Source organism: Marmota monax, unplaced genomic scaffold, assembly GCF_021218885.2.
Source record: "Marmota monax isolate L192 unplaced genomic scaffold, Marmota_monax_Labrador192_F-V1.1 WCK01_AAM20220418_F8-fsc00020, whole genome shotgun sequence".
NCBI classification, from domain to species: domain Eukaryota; kingdom Metazoa; phylum Chordata; class Mammalia; order Rodentia; family Sciuridae; genus Marmota; species Marmota monax.
In genome coordinates, this window is record NW_026692912.1 from 7,052,994 (window position 1) to 7,072,873 (window position 19,880).

The window sequence follows — 19,880 nt, forward strand, 5'->3', positions numbered from 1 at the left end:
CTCTCAAACCTGTTATTTAAGATCCCTGAGTCTGGAGCTAATCTGCTTTCCTGGCTGTATTTCCTGTCACTTCCTCCCACTGGCTTATGTCCATCCATGGTGACTGGTCCTGAGTGGCGCCTGCTGCATTCACCCCCTGGCCGTTTTGCTGATGCAGTGCTCCGTGCCAGGAATGTCTCCCTCCTCCACTGAGTGGCTCTTCTCTCTTTACAGAGGGCTTTCACTTATAATCTTAATAATTTCTGTACAGCCTCGCCAGGACAGAGGTCTTGGCATCTTTCTGCCAACATTGGTGAATGTAGGGGATTTTCTTACAACCTCAGAGCCAACAGGTGATCTGAGTTTCAGCCCAGATGCCCTCAGGGAAGCCTTCTGCCACCCTAGGAAGCTCAGGTCCAGCTGTCCTTGGGGAAACCTTGCTTCCCAGCTCTAGTACAGCAAACAGGCTCCGCTTTACTCATGAATTTCTCAGGGCGTATCACGTTGCCATTCCCCATGCTACATCCTGGACTAGCTCCCTCAAGTGGATTTCTTCTCAGCCTGCTTTCCTCTGCGTCTGTAATAGCACCTGGCAGTCGGTGAGAACTTGGTGTTTGGGTGAATATGTGTGTGAATAGATTTTGCTTTCCATATCCTCTGGTTTGTGGTCTGGGGGGAGTGTAGCGGCCTGGTAATTAGCTACTCAAGCTCGATGTGTTGGAAAAGCCCCTACATTATGTCTGTAGAGTAAATAGGGACTGGTTATTATTTTGTTCCACTCCCTCTGCCATCTCATAGAGACATAATCAAGTATTTCATTACTTGATGAAAGGTGCTTAAAACATTATACATGTTTTAGGAATGTAATCTTTCAGCTAAATTTTGTCAGACAACAGCTATACTGGGGAGAGGCTTTGAGGAAAGGCATTCTGTAATCTACCAGTGCCTTTCTCCATAATAACCTACACAAAAAAATAATGATGTTCTTTAATTTGGACAGCTGGTGTTTTTCTTCTTCATATATGAAGTATAAATAAAAGCATCTCTGGAAACCCTCCTTGTTGATCCCTTGCATGCCAACTTCAAGACAAGCCTAGAGGCCTCTCCATATAGATGAGCGTCCCCTGGCCGCAGCCGTGCCACATGCAGGAGTGGGCTCATTTCCGACTTTTATTTATGCCTCAGAGTTTAAAGACAAATCAGTAGTAAGATTTTTTTCCCCTCATTCTTTCCTTGACTCTCTTCTTTGTCTATCTATGCTTCTCTGTCTTCTGTATGTGGTCAGAAATAAGAAGCGCTGATCATCGGTGCTTATTTGCAAAGCTCATTTCTGCATCTGAGTTCAGATTGCCTCTATGAAAGGACAAGGCAGTCTTGAGTCATTTGGCAGTGGGGATCCAGTTTGAGAAATGCATCCTTAGGGGACTTCATCCTTGTGTGAATGTCATGGAGTGTACTTGTACAGACCTAGATGGTGCAGGTAGGCTGTGTGGGTAGCCTATTGCTCCCAGGCTACAGACCTGTACAGTGTGTTACTATACAGAATACTGTGGGTAATTGTAACACAGTGGTAAGTATTTGTGAATCTAAATATATCTAAACATAAAAAAGCTACAGTAAAAACATAGTACAAAAGCTAAAAATGGTACAGTTGTATCAGTTACCATGAATGGGGAGACTGCAGGACTGGAAGCAGCTCTGGGTGAGTCAGGGGCTGGAGAGCAGATGTGAGGGCCAAGGACCTCACCTGTACCACTGTAGACTATAAACACTGTACTTGGTCTACACTACATTTATAATGAAACATTTTTCTTTCTTTAGTAATAAATTAACTTTAGCTCAAGTGTAACTTTTTTTTTTTTGCTTTATAAACTTAAAAAAAAAAACTTTTTGTAATAACACTTAGCTTAAGTTCCAGACCCATTGTTGTAAGAATACTTTGGCCCTTTATAATCTTACAGGACCACTGTCATACTTGTGGTGGGTTGTTGACCAAAGCGTCGCTGTGTGGCACCTATGTTAGGTTTAAGGCCATTTTATGTCTCTGCATCCCCCTCCTTTCTTCTGCTTTCTTTACTTGTCTGATTAGGTAGTTATAAATCTCTTTTGCATAGTTTTGGTTTGGAATCATTCCTGCTTTGTCTTTCATTCCTTAATTTTTTGACTGGATTGAGTACCTTTTTCTTTTTCAATGACCATATGAACTATGGAAATAAAAAGGAATCAGCCACATTCCATCTGAGTCATGTTGGTAGGAATGTAGGAACCAGATCTGGAGCAACCAGGTACCAGCTAGGTGGCTCTGTAGCCTGAAGTCCGTCTGCACTTTTGGGTTGGAGACAGGCACTCTTCACACTTCTAAAAAAGGCAACCATGGGGGAAATTGCCTATGGCCTTGAGGACTTGCACAGCTCCTTCTTGGCAAGATGTGGATCTGAGTCATTAGGACATTGCTTAATGCCTCAGATCCAGTACTGAAAGAGTCCTATCTTGTCTGCACGAGGAGAGGGAAATGAAGTGAAAACTTTTTCTTAGGGAAGTGGGGACTCTTTGAATATAGTCACACATTTCCTTCTAGTTTAGCATATTCTTGTCTTGGGTTGGTTTTAGATTTGGGGTGTGGGTTTAAGGGCATCCTAGCCCCAAAGGTGCAGGGTGTGTGTGTCATCAGTCATTGAGTGTGAGAGTGCTCTACCAGAGGACAGCTTGAATTTGTGTAGCCAAGGGAATGTGAAATATGTTCTGTTTCTTTTTCTGGATCAGAGATACAGTTTAGAATCTGGAGTGCCTAGCGTTTTCCCATAGGTATTTTTAAAATTTTTTAGTTGTAATATGGACTCAATGCCTTTATTTGTTTTTATGTGGTACTAGGATTGAACCTAGTGCTTCACACTTGTGAGGCAAGTGCTGTACCACTGAGCTACAACTCTAGCCCCTCCCATAGGTATTTTTGAGAGTCCAAAAATGATAGGTTCTGTCCCAAGGGAGGGTCACATTTGCTTGTGCACATGCAAATCCTGGCACATAGTTTTTGGCCCTAAGGTGCCTGTGGATTTCAGAGAGTCTGTGTTGTAGGGGAACAGAGGTTTTTGGTAATCTCTGAAGCAAGGACACTTGTAACGTCTTGCTAAAGGTGAGGGCTTTACAAACACACTTGAGAAGTGTGAGTTCCGAGAACAGACTTTATTGTAGCCACTTGGTGCTAGTGGGGTTCTGCCCTGTTCTGTTCCTCGCTTGAGTGGTTTTTGCCTTGAGAGGGTTTGGCCTGGGCTGATGATTAATCGACAAGTATTTGATCACCAAAAGCCTAGGTAGCTCTCTGTGGAGTACTGCTGTTTTTAATCCCTTGTTCATAAAGTCCAGAATGCCTTTCCTTTGAACTTTCCTTAAGCACCTGGTTTGTTTTGTCAAACACTGAGGGAGTTTCATGTGAGTAGTACCGTGTCAGATGACAGCACAGAAAGATGGAAGGGTAGCAAAGGAACAAGCCTTGCTTAAGGGATCATTCTAGACACCTTCTTCCCAGTTGAGATGGAAGAAGGAATGTGGTGCAGGTAGCACAGCCCTGCAGGAGAGACACAGGCCTGGCACCTCATGCACCAGTCGGTGACCATGACTTCATGCACATCACTTTGGAGCCTCTTCCTTTTATGTAACACACACAACTGGGGTGACTGCTGAGGGGTTTTGCACCTCAAGCCCTATGTGATTTGGGCACAGAAATGTCAGTGGAGGAATGGATGCCCTCGCTTTTCAGGTTTTCCATTGGCAGGATGTTGAGACCAGGGTTGAGGTAGACAGGTAAGAGTGGGTTTTTAGGTAGCCTTCTCTTCTCCATGGATCTGTGCCTCTGGGAGATTTTAATCTTGCTTCTTAGAAAGCTGTCCGCTTGGACTTTTGAATCCTACAGATGGCCTGATGTACTTGGCCAGCAGCAGAAGTGGAGTCTTCAGGTTGTGGCTCTTGGTTTATCATTCATTAGGTATAAACTTTTGGAAGTGACTCCCTTCCTTTAGTGAGGTGATTCCTCATCCAGGAACGTCCAAGCTGAACTCTCCTGTCCTGCTTTTCCATTTGGCACATGTGCTCATTCTTCTCCAGGTGCCTCGGCCTCCACTTGCCTTCCTCAATGCGTGGAGCTCTGTCATGACCAGTCCTGCATTACGTCCTTAGAGGTTTTTGTGTCCTTATCCCCAACCAGGCTGAATTGTTTAAATACTGATGTTCTCACTCCTGTTTTTTTGGTAGTGCTGCACCAGCACTTTGGTTGACATCTGTTAGGTGTTCAGCTGTGCTGGAACCAGTGGACCCTCCTTAGAAGGAATGCACAGGAATCATGTTTAAATTCAGCTGAGAGTTGGGGAGAAACTTTCCTCCCAAGAATCACAGGAGAGTTTAGAGAAAGGAGTGCTAATCTGGAGAGTTTTAGAAAAGGCTAATAACAGATACTGGAACCTTTGCCAAGGAATGTGGACTGGGGTGCTTTCATTCTGACTTCATTTATGATCTTGTTAGTTGGTGGTCAGTGGGTGGCTATTACTCAAGGGGTAGATTTTTTTTCGTTGAAAAGCTAGGGAAACATGTTCAGTTTCAAAATAGCTTACCAGCCTATAAATAAAGGTTTGAAGCAAGTGGTCTCTGAACCAGTATCTAAAGAAGAGTCTTTATCCTATAAGAAATGTTCCCAGAACCCTAGCTACTCTGGAGGCTGAGGCAGGGGAATGGCAAATTTGAGGGCAACCTGGGCAGCTTATTGAGACCCTGTCTATAAATAAAAAGGGATGGGGATGTAGCTCAGTGGTAAAACGCCCTGGATTCAATCCTCAGTACCACCAAAATAATAATAATAATATAAAAATAATAATAAAAATAAATGAAAACCCCAGAATCCAAAGTAGGAAATTGTAAACTTATCAGGGAAGATGCTAAGCCTAGAAACCTTGGAGTAGTGGACCTTGGGAACTGGGAGATACTCGTGCAAGCAACCTTGGAGGTTTTGGAGAACATTTGACATGAAGATTTGGGGATGGCATGGTATAGGGCATTGAACTTCATATCAATAAGCAAGGAGGTCCCAGAACTTGAGACATACTAATTAATTAAGACACATTTGGATACCTCTGGGGGGGAGGGTTTAAATCTTTGAATCTTTAAATTCCATACTGTTTTGCCACTGCTTCCTATCCAGGTTTTAGACAACTTTTAAAATTATATGTACTAGTCAGCTTTGCTGTGGTAATGAACAACTCCAAAAATTCAAAGGTATGCAATAAACATTAATTTCTAGGTCATGTGACATGTCAGCTTTGCTGTGGTAATGAACAACTCCAAAAATTCAAAGGTATGCAATAAACATTAATTTCTAGGTCATGTGACATGTCAGTGTTTGAGTCAGCTTTGCTGCTCTCTCCTGCAAGTCATCCCGCTCTGAAGGATCAACCCTTACCTGGGACACCTACTTTCAAGGTAGAGCAGAAAGAACAAGAGACTTGCTGGAAGCTCCCAGTGGCTCACACAGCCGCCACTCTGCTTTGTTCATCCCTGTGCCTGATCATGGGGCAGAGCTGTGTCTCCCTGCAGGAAATCACCGGGCCATAGGAAGGACCGGGCTCCTCACAGAACAGAGGGTTAATCATTGCAGATGTTAATTCCATCTACCATGTCGTCTGTGACCTCTACCTTTTTCATTATTTAGTAAAGACAGGTTCACATTTATCATTTTAAAATGGACAGAAAACATTTTATTCCTGTTGTGTGTATTAAAATTTTAGATTCTTCTGGGAGAACTTGATCTGCTGCCAGGAAGTGATGTGGCAGATCACTGTGTGTATACCACATTGTGTGTTCTTCTAGCTCATCAGTGCATTCCCTAGAATCTCTAGAGTGGTTGTGAATGCCAGTAAATACCAGGTATCAGAATGAAGTTTCTGAACTTAGTAGCTGTGCCCCCGGTGTTTCATTGTTTGCTGTTATTTATTTATTTATTGAGCTGTCATTTACATACCATGAAATTCACCATCTTGAAATATACAGTTGAATGGCTTTTAGTATATTCACTGGGTGGAGCGACCATCAGCACCTAATTCCAGAATTTTTCTTTCTTTCTTTTTTTTCTTGGCAGAGCTGGAAATTGGATCCAGGGCCTCACACACCTGCCACATGCTCTACCATGGAGCTACATGCCCAGCCCTTCAGAATATTTTTGTCATCTTCAAAAGAAATCCCATCCTCACTAAGCCATCTCTTTGGATTAGCCTCTCTGTCAGTGGAAAAATCTGCTTTCTGCCTCTGAGGATTTGCCTCTTATGACAGTTCACTTAGAACAATGTAATCAGGTTCATTGCTGATGTTTTCTGGTAGATACTGTATTCTTTAACATATTTAAGAACTTTTCTTTTACAAATCCTTAACTTTACTTGAAATTTTAATGAATGATAGTTACCAGTGAATGATACTAATGAACATTTTGATAGTTGTGGACATGATTACCTTCAATAGTGATTTACATATGCATTCAGTAATATAATAAATTGCAATAATTAATTTCCTGATGTTAAATCATTTTTGTTTTCCTAGAGTACCTTTGGCTTGATCCTGGCATGTTCTTCTTTTTAAAAATTCTTTTAATGTACCATTAGCTGTTCCTTTATTGGCAATGTTTATATTTATATCTGATTTTCCTCTTTGTCCTAAATTTCTGATATCAGATATTAGGTGATCTTCATAAAGTGATTTGAAGCCAGGCACTGTGACACACACCTGTAGTCCCATAACTTGGGAGACTGAGGCAGGAGGATCACAAATTTGGGGCTAGCCTCAACAACTTAATGAGGTCCTAAGCAACTTAGGGTCTCAAAATGAAAAAATAGTAAAAAGGATTGGGGATGTGGTAAAGCACCTCTGTGTTCAGTCATCAGTACATAAATAAATAAACAAATGATTTGAAAGGTTTCTCCATTTTTAAAAGGTATATGAGAATATCTGAATGAAGCAGGACTTACTCCTTGAAGGTTCATTAGAGATCACTGTGAAACCAGGAGGGCCCAGCTTGTGTTTTCCTGGAGGTCTCTAATTCTCTGGCATCACTTCTTTAACCATATTTGTCTTCAGATTTCTGTCAAATATCATTTTAGCTTCCTATTTTACTCTAGAAACATCTAACATACACATTTCCAAGCTTTTACATCATTATTCACAGCACATCCTTATAATTTATTACATGGAGATAAGATTTAAATAGTGATTTTTTTCTGTTCTTTTTCTTTTTTTTTAATATTTATTTATTTTTTTAGTTCTCGGTGGACACAACATCTTTGTTTGTATGTGGTGCTGAGGATCGAACCCGGGCCGCACGCATGCCAGGCGAGCGCGCTACTGCTTGAGCCACAGCCCCAGCCCCTGTTCTTTTTCTTTTTTCTCATTTCTATAATTGGTGAGGTTTCCTAAGTTTTACTTTATCAAATTCCTCTTCTAGAATTAAGTTTTGACTTATGACTTTTGCCTTTTTTGGTTTTCAGTATATACTTTCTTTTTCCTTTTCTTTCTTTTTTTTTTTTTTTGGTAGTGTTGGTATAACTGGAAAAATAACTAAGAGGCATCTTGAACCCGAGTCACTGCGAGGTTACTTAAGGTTATCAAGGCTACTTAAAGGTAGAAAATATAAGGTGAGCACTTTACCACTGAGCCTGTCTCCAGACGCCATGTGTTTTTTTTTTTAATGAGAGCACACAGTGAATGTGGTCTAAGTGTTTTATTTCATGGGCTGAAGCTTTTTCATGTTTATTTGCTCTTGAGTACTCTATGTGACTTTGTTTCCGTGTTTTTTTTTGTTGTTGTTGTTTATGTGTGTCTGATATAAGGATGCAGGCCTGAAGAGTGGATTACTGGATTGCCTTTGTTTCTACTTGATGTCATTAGAATTCTCCTTTGGGATCCTTATGTTGGTACCAGTTGAGCGAGCTGTGAGCGGGGAAGGGAGGTGGAAGGAAGACTGGCAGCATCCTGAGCATTCCCGTCAGGGAGACTTGGTCTGGCTCCTCTCGGTGTCTGGACCACCTGTCGCCCGGCTTCCTTCTTGTTTTAGCACCTCTCCTCCTTGTAGAGCCCCTCCCCACCAGCATTTGCAGTCTTGCCTGTTGGACATCCCCAGACCTGCTGACCCTGGGGCCACCTTGTTTCTTCTTGACCTTTACCCTGCATTTCTACCCCTGAGGCCGGGATAAAGCACTGTGGGCAGGGAGCCCCCTACTGGTAGACCTTGCTTAGGGCGTCTACCTGTGCTTGTGATCCACTTCACAGCAGCCAGAAACCCTGGCTGTCCTTCTTTGTCCTGTCATCAGGCCTTCCATGTTCCCTTCCCTCCTGACAATTGCACTTTCACATTAGGGTGCACATGAGATGGGGGTTCGAGACATTGTCTACCTTTTAAGTAGCCTTGATTACCTTAAGTAACCTGGCGGTGACTCAGGTTAAAGATGCCTCTTAGTTATTTTTTCCAGTTACACCAATAGAAAATCTTAGAAGCTTTGGCATTTGGATGGTACCCTATTCTAGTCTCCAGGATCACTATGACTCTAGTTGCTGTATTTCTTGTCATTTTCCCCACTGCTTTTTCTCTCCCATTCTTAAATAAGTATCTGGAGAAAGGAAGAGAAAGCAAAGACTGGTAGTCAACTCGCCAAGTTCATCTAGAAGTCTAGATCTACAGTTTTTGAATGAGTGTGTAACATTCTGTCTTATTAATGTAAACACAATCATTTCCTGGTTATTGAGCCTTTGGGATTTTTTTCCAGGTTTCATTGTGTTCTTTGTTCTGTTTTGAACACCATGAACACCCCTCCCCCACTCCCTTACTGGGAATTGAACTCAGAGGCATTTTACCACTGCACTACATGCCTACTTCCTTTCCCTTTTCTAAAATTTTCAGATAGGGTCTCACTAATTCGAAAAGGCTGGCCTTCAATGTGTAATCCTCCTGCCTCAGCCTCCCAAATCTCTGGGATTATGGGTGGGCACCACTGTGCCCAGCATGAATATCTTCGAACAGAACACTTCTGAGATTTTTCCCTTTGAGTTTGTTCTCCAAAGTGGTTTTTAAATTTAACTTTACAGAGCTGGGTGTAGTAGCACACACCTGTAATCCTAGTGACTTGGGAGACTGAGGCAGGAAGATTGCAAGTTCAAAGCCTGCCTCAGCAGTTTAGCGAAGCCCTAAGCAACTCAGTGAGACCCTATCTCAAAAGGAAAAACAAAAAGGGCTGGGGATGTGGCTTAGTGGCTAAGATAGTCAGTTGATAAATATATAATAAAATTTCAAATAGTGGTAATTCCTGTAAAGAAAATAGAGCCCAGGAAAGGGGCTAGAGAGTGATGAAGGGATACAGGGATACTTTTAGGGTTTATGGGTAGAGAAGTTCTCTCTAAATAGGTGTCAAATGAGCAGAAACCTGTTTGATAAGCAAAGAGGCAGCCCATGGAGATCTGTGGTAGAGGAATATTCCAAATAGAGAAAGCCAGCAAGTACTAAGGCCCTGAGGTCAGGATGAGCCAAGACAGTGCCAGGGCCAGAAGGAAGGCCAGTCTGTCCAGAGCAGGATGACCTGGGTAAAAGTGCTGGCCATGAGGTAGGAGGTAAGGGCAAGGACCAGTGATGTTGGCGCTTGCAGACGGTGGGAGTTGGATTTCCTTCTGAATGTCATGGAGTGTCTTTAGGAGTTGTGAGCAAGGGTGTTGATGTTTTGTTTTACATTTTTAAAAGAGCGCTCTGGCTGTGGTTTGGAGAGCTGACTGTAGGGTAACTGAAGGAAGGCAGGAGGCCTTTTGGTTAAGCCAAGGGTTTCCCTCACTTCCTGAGCTGCATGACTCGCGCAGTCGTGAAGAAGGTGCTGCCCCCACACCATTCCTGATCCAGAGCTCCGCAGAGCCGACCCCAGGGCTGGAGGACTGTGATGGGCCGAGAGACCTGGGTGGTTCAGTTCATGTAATCCCTTGCCCATCCCCTAGTACTTTCATGTTTACCCTCCATGTTTGTTTTCGCGGGGACCGTATCTTGAGAAAGTCATTTTGGGATAACTTGTATTAAGACCTTAAGGAAGATGTTAGCTTTCCCTGACTCTCTTTAAAAACAGAAGCTTCGTGTTTACCCACAGGATTTATGACCTGGGAGTGGAGCTGAAGGACAGTGTAGGGGCTGGAGGAAAGTCCCACAGAGGGAACTTTTGGCAAGAGAGGCTGACCTAGGAAGCAGAAACCCCATTCAACCTTTGGTGCGACAAATACTAGTGTCTATACATTTGTGCAAGTTACTTCATCTTTTCGAGTCTGCTTCCTCATTGGTGGAGAAAATATCTATTCTAGGCTGCCATGGGTGCAGTGAAAGCAGACCGTAAGCGCTGTGTGCAGATGGTCCATGGTGGCGGCCTCAGGCTCAGGAGACCCGAGGCTTCTGTAGCCGGTTGTCTACTCCCATCAGTGCAAGTGATGTTCCAGTGAACACTCTGGAACGAGGGGTGCCCGTGCTTTCCCTGGCTGTGTAGTCCCAGGAGGAAGGAATCTGGACTGCGTGAGGTCTGGTTGGCGGTCTCCCCTCCACCCCGGCTGGCCAAGGCAGTTCAGACCTGTATGCCGGCTGTTCCAGGAAGGTTGTTGGCTGAGGTCACCAGGGCCAGGTTAGGAGAGGCTCCTAGAGTTGCTGCTGGACCTGGGGCGAGATGGCAGATAACCACACAGCGTGTGGATGAACCGGCACAGTCACAGTCATGGGCGAGTCGCAGTGTTTGTGCAGAAGTTAAAAGTGTAAATTAATGATCAAAACTGTGAAAACTGCTTCAGTGCAGATACCTTCAAAGCAGTGGAGAAGGGAGTGACTGATTCTGCCGGGGAGCAGGAAGGGGAAGGCCTAAGAGGAGGGAGCATTCAATAGATTCCTTTTTAAAAATTTTTTTTATAGTTGTACTTGGACACAATGCCTTTATTTTTGTTTGTTTATTTTTTATGTGGTGCTGAGGATCAAACCAGCGCCTCGCCTGTGCTAGGCGAGCGCTCTACGGCTGAGCCACAACCCCAGCCCATCAGTAGATAGTTTGGAAACCTCAACATGAGAAAAGGGAGGGAGGGCTTTGCAAGCAGAGGTGGGAGGTGAGAAAAACATGGTGGGTTCTGGTGCCTAGGGCTTGTGGGGAGCCGGAGCCCAGGCCAGCTCATAGAAAGCCACCGTCAGAACTGAGGTGGGCTTATCTGACAAGATTCTGCTTTTGTTTCTTTTGTGCTGTGTAGAGCCACTGGCAGGGCAGTCCTGAGGCCCTGTGTTTTGAGGTTGTGTTTATAAAATGTAAGGGTGGGCCCCTGCGGTGCCCAGCACGGTGTTTTGTCTGAGGTCAGTGTTTAAATATTTACTGAAATGACAAAGACATGATGATGATTATCTCAGAGTTCCAGAAAAGATGATGTCCCCCACCCGATGTCCCAGGATGCTGGGTGTGACGCTGCATGCCCTGTGGTCTCAGCACACTGAGAAACCAGCAGGTGCTGCTGTAGCAAGGCCCCCACCCGAGGTGCTCCCGGCTCTGCTCTGTAGTCAGAGGTGGAGCTGGGGAGCAGTGGAGGGGACATCCAGGAAGCACCTTCTGTGGAGATGCCAGTAATGACAAAAAAAGTGGTTTTGACATCGCTTAAGTATGCGATTAAATGATCTGGGGTTAGTGGCAATGTGAGACAAAGGAAGGAGACCTTTTTTTCTGTCCCCCACCAAGTTGGGTGACATTGCCCTTGATGCCAGGCCATGCTTTCCTCCACCTCATCTCATCCCTCTTCCCAGGTCTCCCGTGAACTGGAGCTCATGGGGTATGACGGCTGGGTTGACCTCTTGTGTCCTGTGTGTCTCCTCACCTGGGGGCCAGCTCGCCTCCAATGTGCAGAGCTCCCAGAAGAGAGAAAAGGGAAAATGCCTCCTTGCCCACCCAACCCATGGTCTGATGGCCCCCAGGTCACCATGGCCCTTTCCATTGTGTTGTGGCACTTTCTTGCCATGTCCCCTCAGTCTTTGTCTCCCAGTGATCCAGGGTGACATACAGAGGCCTCCACACCTAGTGCTATTCTGTTATCAAACCTTGAAACCCAGAAGGGTGACTGTAAGACCTGGCCTTCCTGCGTTACAGCCTTTGATGTTATAGGGACATAATGTATTGAGGTAGCCACAGGCTTAAAGAGAGTGAGATTTATAGTTTTTAGAACTTTTCTTTTTCTTTACTGGCATTTGCCTCTCTGACAGCCTCCCTTCCCTTTAATGTTTTTATCGTGGGAAATTTTAGTCATACAAAAAAGGACAGATCGTGTAATGAACCTGCAAGCACCATCATCAACACCTGGGTGTCTTATATCATTTATACCCCCTTCCCCAGCCTTAATTATTTTGAAGCAAATACTGGACATCTTATCATTTCATCCATAAATATTTCAGAATATATTTTAAAAGACGACTATAAAATCATGGCACTTCCATTATCATACCTAATTGATTCCTTAATGTCACTCGTATTCAACTGATCAGAATTCAGATTTCCTCAACTCATCTCAGAATCTTACTTTTTACATTTTGTTTCATTATTATTTTACCTGTGTGTTGGTGTTATGTGCAGAAGCTTGTTCAGGATTCAAATTGAATTTTTTTTGGCAGGTGGGCCTCTTTTTGATGGTATGGACTTTTTTTAGGAGGCACCAACTTTTAAACTTTTAATTATCTCTTTGTGAAAGATGATTGCGTTTTAAGTGTGTTGAGTATTTAAGAGGGCTCAGGCCTTTTAATGTTTACCTTGGCCCAGGTGGTGGTCTTAAGAAAGGGGAAAATGAAGTGCAGTGTGCTCAGAGTTATTTCTCTGGCGAAGTCTGACCATGGTGGGTGGTTATGTTCTCTGTCCCTGAACAGAGACACTTGCAGCTGGTCACCCCAGAACTTGTCAGAAGATGATTCCACATGAATTGGGTCTGCAGTGCCACCATACTCTTTTTCTCTTGGTCATGAAAGATCTGTTTGCTCAAGAAATAATTAGTAAGGAGAGACTCAGATTTTTGGAAAGTAACTGTTGTATTTTAACGTTGTTCCTTGGTTTGGCACACTAGCTACAGTTGCTGAGGTTCTCCTGTGGTGTGTTTTTCTTCCATTTGTAAGGCAGTTCTTTTTTTCTTGTAGGATCTCATTCTGCCCAACGGTGGTACTCCAGCAGGGACTTCCAGTCCAGCTTCTTCGTCTTCTCTTCTAAACAGACTTCAACTTGATGATGACATTGATGGTGAGACCAGAGATCTCTTTGTCACAGTGGATGACCCCAAGAAGCATGTCTGTACCATGGAGACCTACATCACGTACAGGATCACCACCAAAGTAGGTTCCTTTGTTTTCTGTTGCCCGGGTCTTGGGGAACTGGGGTCCTAACCCCGTGGTTTTCCATCGCCTTCATCCACCCTCTGTACAGCTTCATTCACCTTCGTTACATTTGTGGGTGTGGTGTCTACAGAGAGTAGATGCATTAAGATTAAAAGGATCACTCTGCCAGTGATTCTCCAGGGAGTTTCCAGAAGCCTTCGGTTCAGGAATGGGGTGACATCATTGGTCCCTCTCGTTCTGAGGTTTTGGCATCATGGACTGCACGGTACTGGTTCCTCCAGCTTGCACATGGCCATTGTGGACTATCCACCTTCTGGTTGTGTAAGCCAATCTAATAATTTAAACACATTGATTATTTACAATAAAAAGATTAAAAGCATCACATACACATAATAATTTTTTAAACTCTTAAGATGAGGGAGAATTTGTGACTAAGGTCTTTTTGTGTGTGTGGTGCTGGGGATTGAACCCAGGGCCTTGTGCATATGAGGCAAACACTGTACCAACTAAGCTATATTCCCAGCCCTGTGACTCAGGTCTTTTAACCCCTATACTCTGACTTTTTTTCCTATCATGGTACCATTTAACGGGTTCATATTACGTTAACCTTGAAATTTTCCAGTCATTGTATCTACCTAAATCTGTTTTGAGACCCTAATTACAATTTGTGGCCTAACTGAGGTTGATGGTTGGGGACAAGGAGTAAGAAGACTGGAACTGGTATTTATTGACTTTCTGCTAAGTCCAGGCAAGTAGCAGGCAGGGTAGTGCCTAATTAATTGATTGATTCTCACAGAAATCCTGTGAGATCTATCTTTTAGCAGTGACTGTTTATCTGAGAACAGATAAGTAAGGGGACCAGTGAAGACTCATGGTTTTCTGCTGTTTGGTCTTAACATATTTCTTTTTTTTTAAAATGAATGTGTTTATAATATTCATATAATTTTTAAAATATGATGTTTTTCATCCAATAAAAGATGGATAAACAAAATTTGAGTGTATTTCATTACATTTTTCTTTCCAAAGAATTTAAACAGGTTCAGAACTTATTAAATATTCATAATAAATTTTTTTTTATTCTACAATGAAAAAGAGAAAAGGAACAGTAGGAGAAAAAAGACATGCTATCCAAGCTCTTCCTAACACCACCCATAAAGGCAATCCATCTAGTAAAGCTTTTGAAATTACTTGGCAATCTTTCTTCACAGTTGAGGAGACTGAAGTAGAAAGTTTGAGTAACTTGTTAAAGGTTAGAGAATTAGTAAATGGAATTATAACTTGAAGGACTAGAAAGTCCATATTTTAATTTTTAAAATCCATATTCCACTTGTGAAAGAATAACTTTGGGGCTGGGGTTGTGGCTCAGTGGTAGAGTGCTTGCCTAGCATGTGTGAGGCACTGGGTTCAGTTCTCAGCACTGAATGTAAATAAAGAAAATAAAAGTCCATCTATAACTAAGAAAAATATGTTTTTAAAAAGAATAACTTTGGGGTGTGTGTGTGTGTGTGTGTGAGTGTGTGTGAGTGTGTGTGTGTTCGTTCCAGTGCTAGGGATGGAGCCCAGGCCCTGCACCTGCTAGGGAAGAACTCTACCACTGAGCTACACTTCCAGCCCTGTATTATTTGTTGCTTTTGAAAGTTATTTTCTGACTATTTGAAATAGTACTGAAGTTTTAGGTGTGAAGCAGGGTTTCTTGACCTTGGTGGTATGGACATTTTGGACTGAGCAACACTTGGTTTTAGGGGGTTGTACTGTGGGTCAGCAGGTGTTTTTTAGCATCATCCCTGGGCTCTGGCCTCTGGATGCCAAGGGCACCATCCTCCCCCACTCTCAGCCCCTGGTTGTGACAACAAAAATATCTCCAAATATTGCCAGGTATTCTCTGGGGGACAAACTTGCTCCCTGGTTGAAAACCAGGAGCATAATAATATAAAAAATCTAGATTATTTATATTATTAGGAAGAAAATTCACATTATCGCTGTGTATTTTAGAATAAAGAAGTCTTTTTGTCAGGAAACTATCTTATTTCTTGGTATTTCCCCTACCACAAACCACATAGTGAAGAAAAGACTTCTAGGTAATTCCAGATGCATTAATAGATGCAGTTACCTTTGTGGGTGGTGTCAAGAAAAGCATGGATAACATTTCTTGTTTCTCTTACTGTGCCTTTTCTTTTTTCATTGTAGAAGAAAACTGATCTTTTACTGTGAAAGTTGAATAGGTTCTGAACCTGCTTAAATTCTTTTTAGAAAGAAAAATGGGATGAAATACATTCAAATTTGCTTCTTCATCTTTTATTGGATGAAAAATATTATATTTAAAAAATTATGTGAGTAATATAAACACATTCATTGGGTGGGGGAGAGGGAGGGAGGAGAAGAGAAGAGAGAGGAGAGAACAATGTTAAAGACCAAATACAAGAGTAGAAAACCCTGAGTCCTCCCTGGTTGTCCTCAATATCTATTCTAATTGAAAGTTGCCATTGCTAAAACGTGGTATGTTCTTCTCATCTCTTTTCATTTACATATATACATGAACAGTTAGAATACACATTATTTAGATTCTGGTGTCTTTCACTTTCTTTCTTACCAACTAAGCTATATTTATATTTATATATTAATTTTCAATTGACAGTATTTTTGAAGGCCCTTCCCGGTGCATACAATTGTATCTATCTTATTCTTCCTGTCTCTGCCTAATTATTTATGCAGTGATTAGGTCATTATCTTTTCTCTATGGACATTTAAGCATTTGTCAATTTTCTGAAGTTACTTCCTGTCCTCTCTCACCTGATCCACACTTGAAGATCTGTCTGCACACGATGTCTTTCCTTATGACCATCCCGAGCAGGTGCTCACATGTGTGTTATTTCTTCCTCAGAGGTCTAGGGCCATGTACATATTTTCCGAAATTATTTCTATTTATTTATTTTTACTTTGGCTGAACATATTCTTTACCTTGTGTTCCATGAAATGCAAAACCCGTTTTTCTTGAATTGCTGCTACAGCCAGGTGACAAGGTGACTGCCTTGCTGGCACAGTAACACTCGCCCGAGGTGACAGTTTTCACCACTACTTGATTCCTGTGCCTCCCTGCCCCACTCCCCAAAGTAGATCCCGCAGGGAGGGCTTCTCTTAGTTGACTGATGGACTAGTACACTGGCCACAACCTGCCAGTCTTTCTTAGGCCTCTTCTTTTTCTTCTTTCCTTACCCCTTACCCTCCATGTTCTTATCTTTCCCCGGGATGATTCAATTTCCTGCATATGAGAAAATATCCGAAAGTAACCTTTTCCCACTTGCAGTCCCACATTTTCACTTGGCACCTCAAGATGAACCTGGTGGGGAATTTTTACCTTTTTTTTTTTTTTTAATGGTTATACATACTATTTGGGTTTGTCCCAACAAACTTATATATGCATGGAAATAGATTTCGGTTCATGAGTCCCCCTCCCCCTGCCTTTCCCTCAAATTTTACTTCTTACCATCCCTCTCTTCCACTTGTGATTCAATACCTGCATTGTCTGCTTTTTCTGTTTCTAAAAGCAACACCAGGTTGGTTGTCCTGATGGGGCATTCAGAGCTTTCTTTCTGAAAGCTGTGTTAATGGATATGTAGGGGTGTGTGGGGATGAGAGAGGACACACAGGGACACAGGGCCCCACGCCTGATCTTGTCCTAGGATTTGCTCTTCTGTTGAGGTCCTCAGCAAAGTGAATGGTCAGAGGATGAGGCTGTACACATGCTTGCTTTATTACTTGGAGGTTTTGACTTCCCAATTCTGATTCAGGTTCCTGTTGACCACAGGAGCTAACATGAAGTGAAGTCTGAGAGCTGATCTAGGCAAAGAATGCTTCACCAAATCTATGCTGATGGGAGGCCCCTAAGGCCCTCCCAAGGCAGGTGGCTCCTGCCTCTCTTCTCTGACGGCGCCTAGAAAGTAGCATCATATTAAGAACTAATTATTGGATGCTGAGCATGTGTTATACTTTTTTTTGCAATAAAACTGTTCAATTATTATTTTATGTAAGTATAGGTATTTTTAGAAATACAGATTTTATAGAAAAATCAGAAGATGAAAGCTTAAAAAAAAAAAGACTACCTATAAGGTCAGCAGCCAAAAAAAAAAAAAATCATTGATAACGTCTGTGCTATTTTCCTCTTATTTTTAAAAAATGAGTATTTTGCATGTGGCCAGCTCTCTTAATATGTTGCAGATATCTTTCTCAGCTAGTAAGCACCAGTAAGCACACTTTCAGGCCATCACTTATAAGGTGGCACTAAGTGTTCTGTTGGGTGCATCTGCCATCATTTATTTTGCACTAAGTGCTTTACATATATTATTAATCTTCACACTTGGTGAAGTAGATATTGATACTGTATGAATGAAACTGAGACACAGAGACGTTAAGAAAATTGCTCAAAGACATAACTAATATGTGGTGGAACTAGTGCTCGAGTCCAGATTCCTTAACAATTGTGCTGTTTTCCACAGCATGATTTGCCAGAGAGGATGGCTCTCACCCAGCACAGGAGGGCAGAACAGTGGTCCAGCTGAAATGGTCCATGTAGACATAGATGCAAGTTTGAGGAAACAGAGAGCCGCCTCCAGCTCCCTTTAGAGACCGTCCTCTGACCTTTTACACTATTTCCCATCAGTCACCTCTTACCCCCCAAGGAGTACCTCTCAGATACTCAGTGGTCAAGAGAGCCTAAATGCTGCTCAGGAGCCACGTTATGTCTAAGAATCACATAGTGGGCATTTGATCTAATGACAGGGTCATGGGTGACTAGGGTGACCGTTTCATTGGTGTGGTGCAGAACCCAGTTTGCAGTGGGTTAGAGTGAATGAGAGTTAGAAGAGAAGATATGAGTATTGGTAGTTTGCTAGTGATCGAAAGAGTAAAACAGACAGCATGAGCAATAGCTGAGGGAGGAGCATGGGGGAGACTTAAGTGCCAAGTAGACAGTTTTGGTAGAGAAGGAGACTTTGGGCTGCAGATTGACAGGAGGGAAGGTGTCAGGAGATGGTGTTCTGAGCGTGGTGCGGTGGGGACTGGCCTCCGAAGGGGGAGGCATACTTTTTCTGCACACTCTTTTTCCGTTGTTCTTGGAAAAAGAAGGGAAGCTGTTTTGTGGCAGGAAGTTGAGGAGCTCTTTGCTTAGAGCTCCAATTTTCTCCATGAATCAATGATGAGCTCTTCCCCTAAGAGTGAGGAGGAATGGGCTGGGGGTGTGGCTCAAGCGATAGCGCGCTCGCCTGGCATGCTGCGGCCCTGGTTCGATCCTCAGCACCACATACACCACATGTGTCTGCCGAAAACTAAAAAATAAATAATAAAAAATTAAAAAAAAAAAGAGTGAGGAGGAAGATTTGAAGTGATCTTCGGAAGTTTTGAAAACTTGCACCGGCCTTTTACTAACTGTGTGGAAAACAAGTGAGCGTTGAGGGGAGTATTAAGGTTGCCCGGTAGTGCTGAGGTCCAGCTGCAGGCCATTGTGTCACTCTGATCTCGGTTTTTTCCTCCAGCATTGTGCTCACAGGGCCAGGCCTGATAAAACAGGAAGTGGCCAGTTGAGGTTCTGCCTGAGCTGGGAGCATGGACAATGGGAGGGAGCATTTAGATATGGAAAGTAATGAACTGCCCAGGAAGGAAGGAAAGATAGGAGCAGACAGAATGTCAAGAGACTAGGTCAAAAGAGACTGAGAAGACAAGGGTGTCCACAGGTGGAAGAGCCTGAATCATAGGGGGTGCTGTTCAGGGAGGGAGAGATGAGCGTTTCTGCCTGACTCCGTCTGGGAGACCCCAGAGAGGAGGGAGACGTGGTCAGCTCAGAGGCAGATGAGGGGACCACCTGGATGGGAGGGCACTCAGATGATGAAGGGCTTTGGAGAGGAAGCTGGAGAACCAGGTGCTTGGGGAGCCAACGGGGAGTCAATCCACGGCTGTGAGGAGGGGAGGATGAGGGAGGGCAGCATGAGCCTGGCAGGGTTCCCGGGCAGTGGAGCAGCGCTGGGGCAGCTCCTGGCCTGGGGTGGGTGTGGACAGTGAGTGGGAGAGAATGAGCAGCACCCAAGGGATGGGCGGGCCGCAGGGAGGCTGCATTCTCAGGGGAGAGCCAGAGTTCAGAATCTGAGTAGGTCGAAGAGCCACATCTATTATGGAATGGATGTTCCCAAATAACTTGGGGGGAAGATCTTTTCTCAGAAGGAAACCTGGAAGAGAGTGAGGGTGAGGGGCCAGAAGCCTCCCCTGTCATTTTTCTCAGTTGTTCTCTGAGGGTGGTTGTCATTTGATAAGGGAAGAGGTCGCATTGATGGGGGACAGTTGTCACCTGGACTTCTCTGGCTCTTGCTATGGCCTGGATGGATGCCACTTGTGATGAAGATCAATCTCTCCGGAGTGAGTCAGTTGTAAATTTTGGGTTGAGTGGACATTCTTTGGAATGGCTCTGGGCCACAGCTGCTTGGTACCTCAACTCTTGGGGTGCAAGGGGAGGCCTTTTAAGGTGGGGTGATGC

General features: G+C 43.5%; 1 protein-coding gene across 2 annotated transcripts in view; it reads left to right on the forward strand.

Annotated features, from left to right (window-relative positions):
- The window catches only part of Snx30 (sorting nexin family member 30), a 103,324-nt gene that overhangs the window by 32,430 nt on the left and 51,014 nt on the right, over window positions 1-19,880 (forward strand). The window contains exons 1-2 of one of the 2 annotated variants that reach the window (XM_058581631.1): window positions 284-578; window positions 13,166-13,357. In XM_058581631.1, coding sequence (XP_058437614.1) covers window positions 354-578; window positions 13,166-13,357 — 417 coding nt within the window. In that variant the 5' untranslated portion in view covers window positions 284-353. Of the gene's footprint in view, window positions 1-283; window positions 579-13,165; window positions 13,358-19,880 lie in introns of those variants that run through there. The other variant, XM_046451592.2, reaches the window with a different exon arrangement.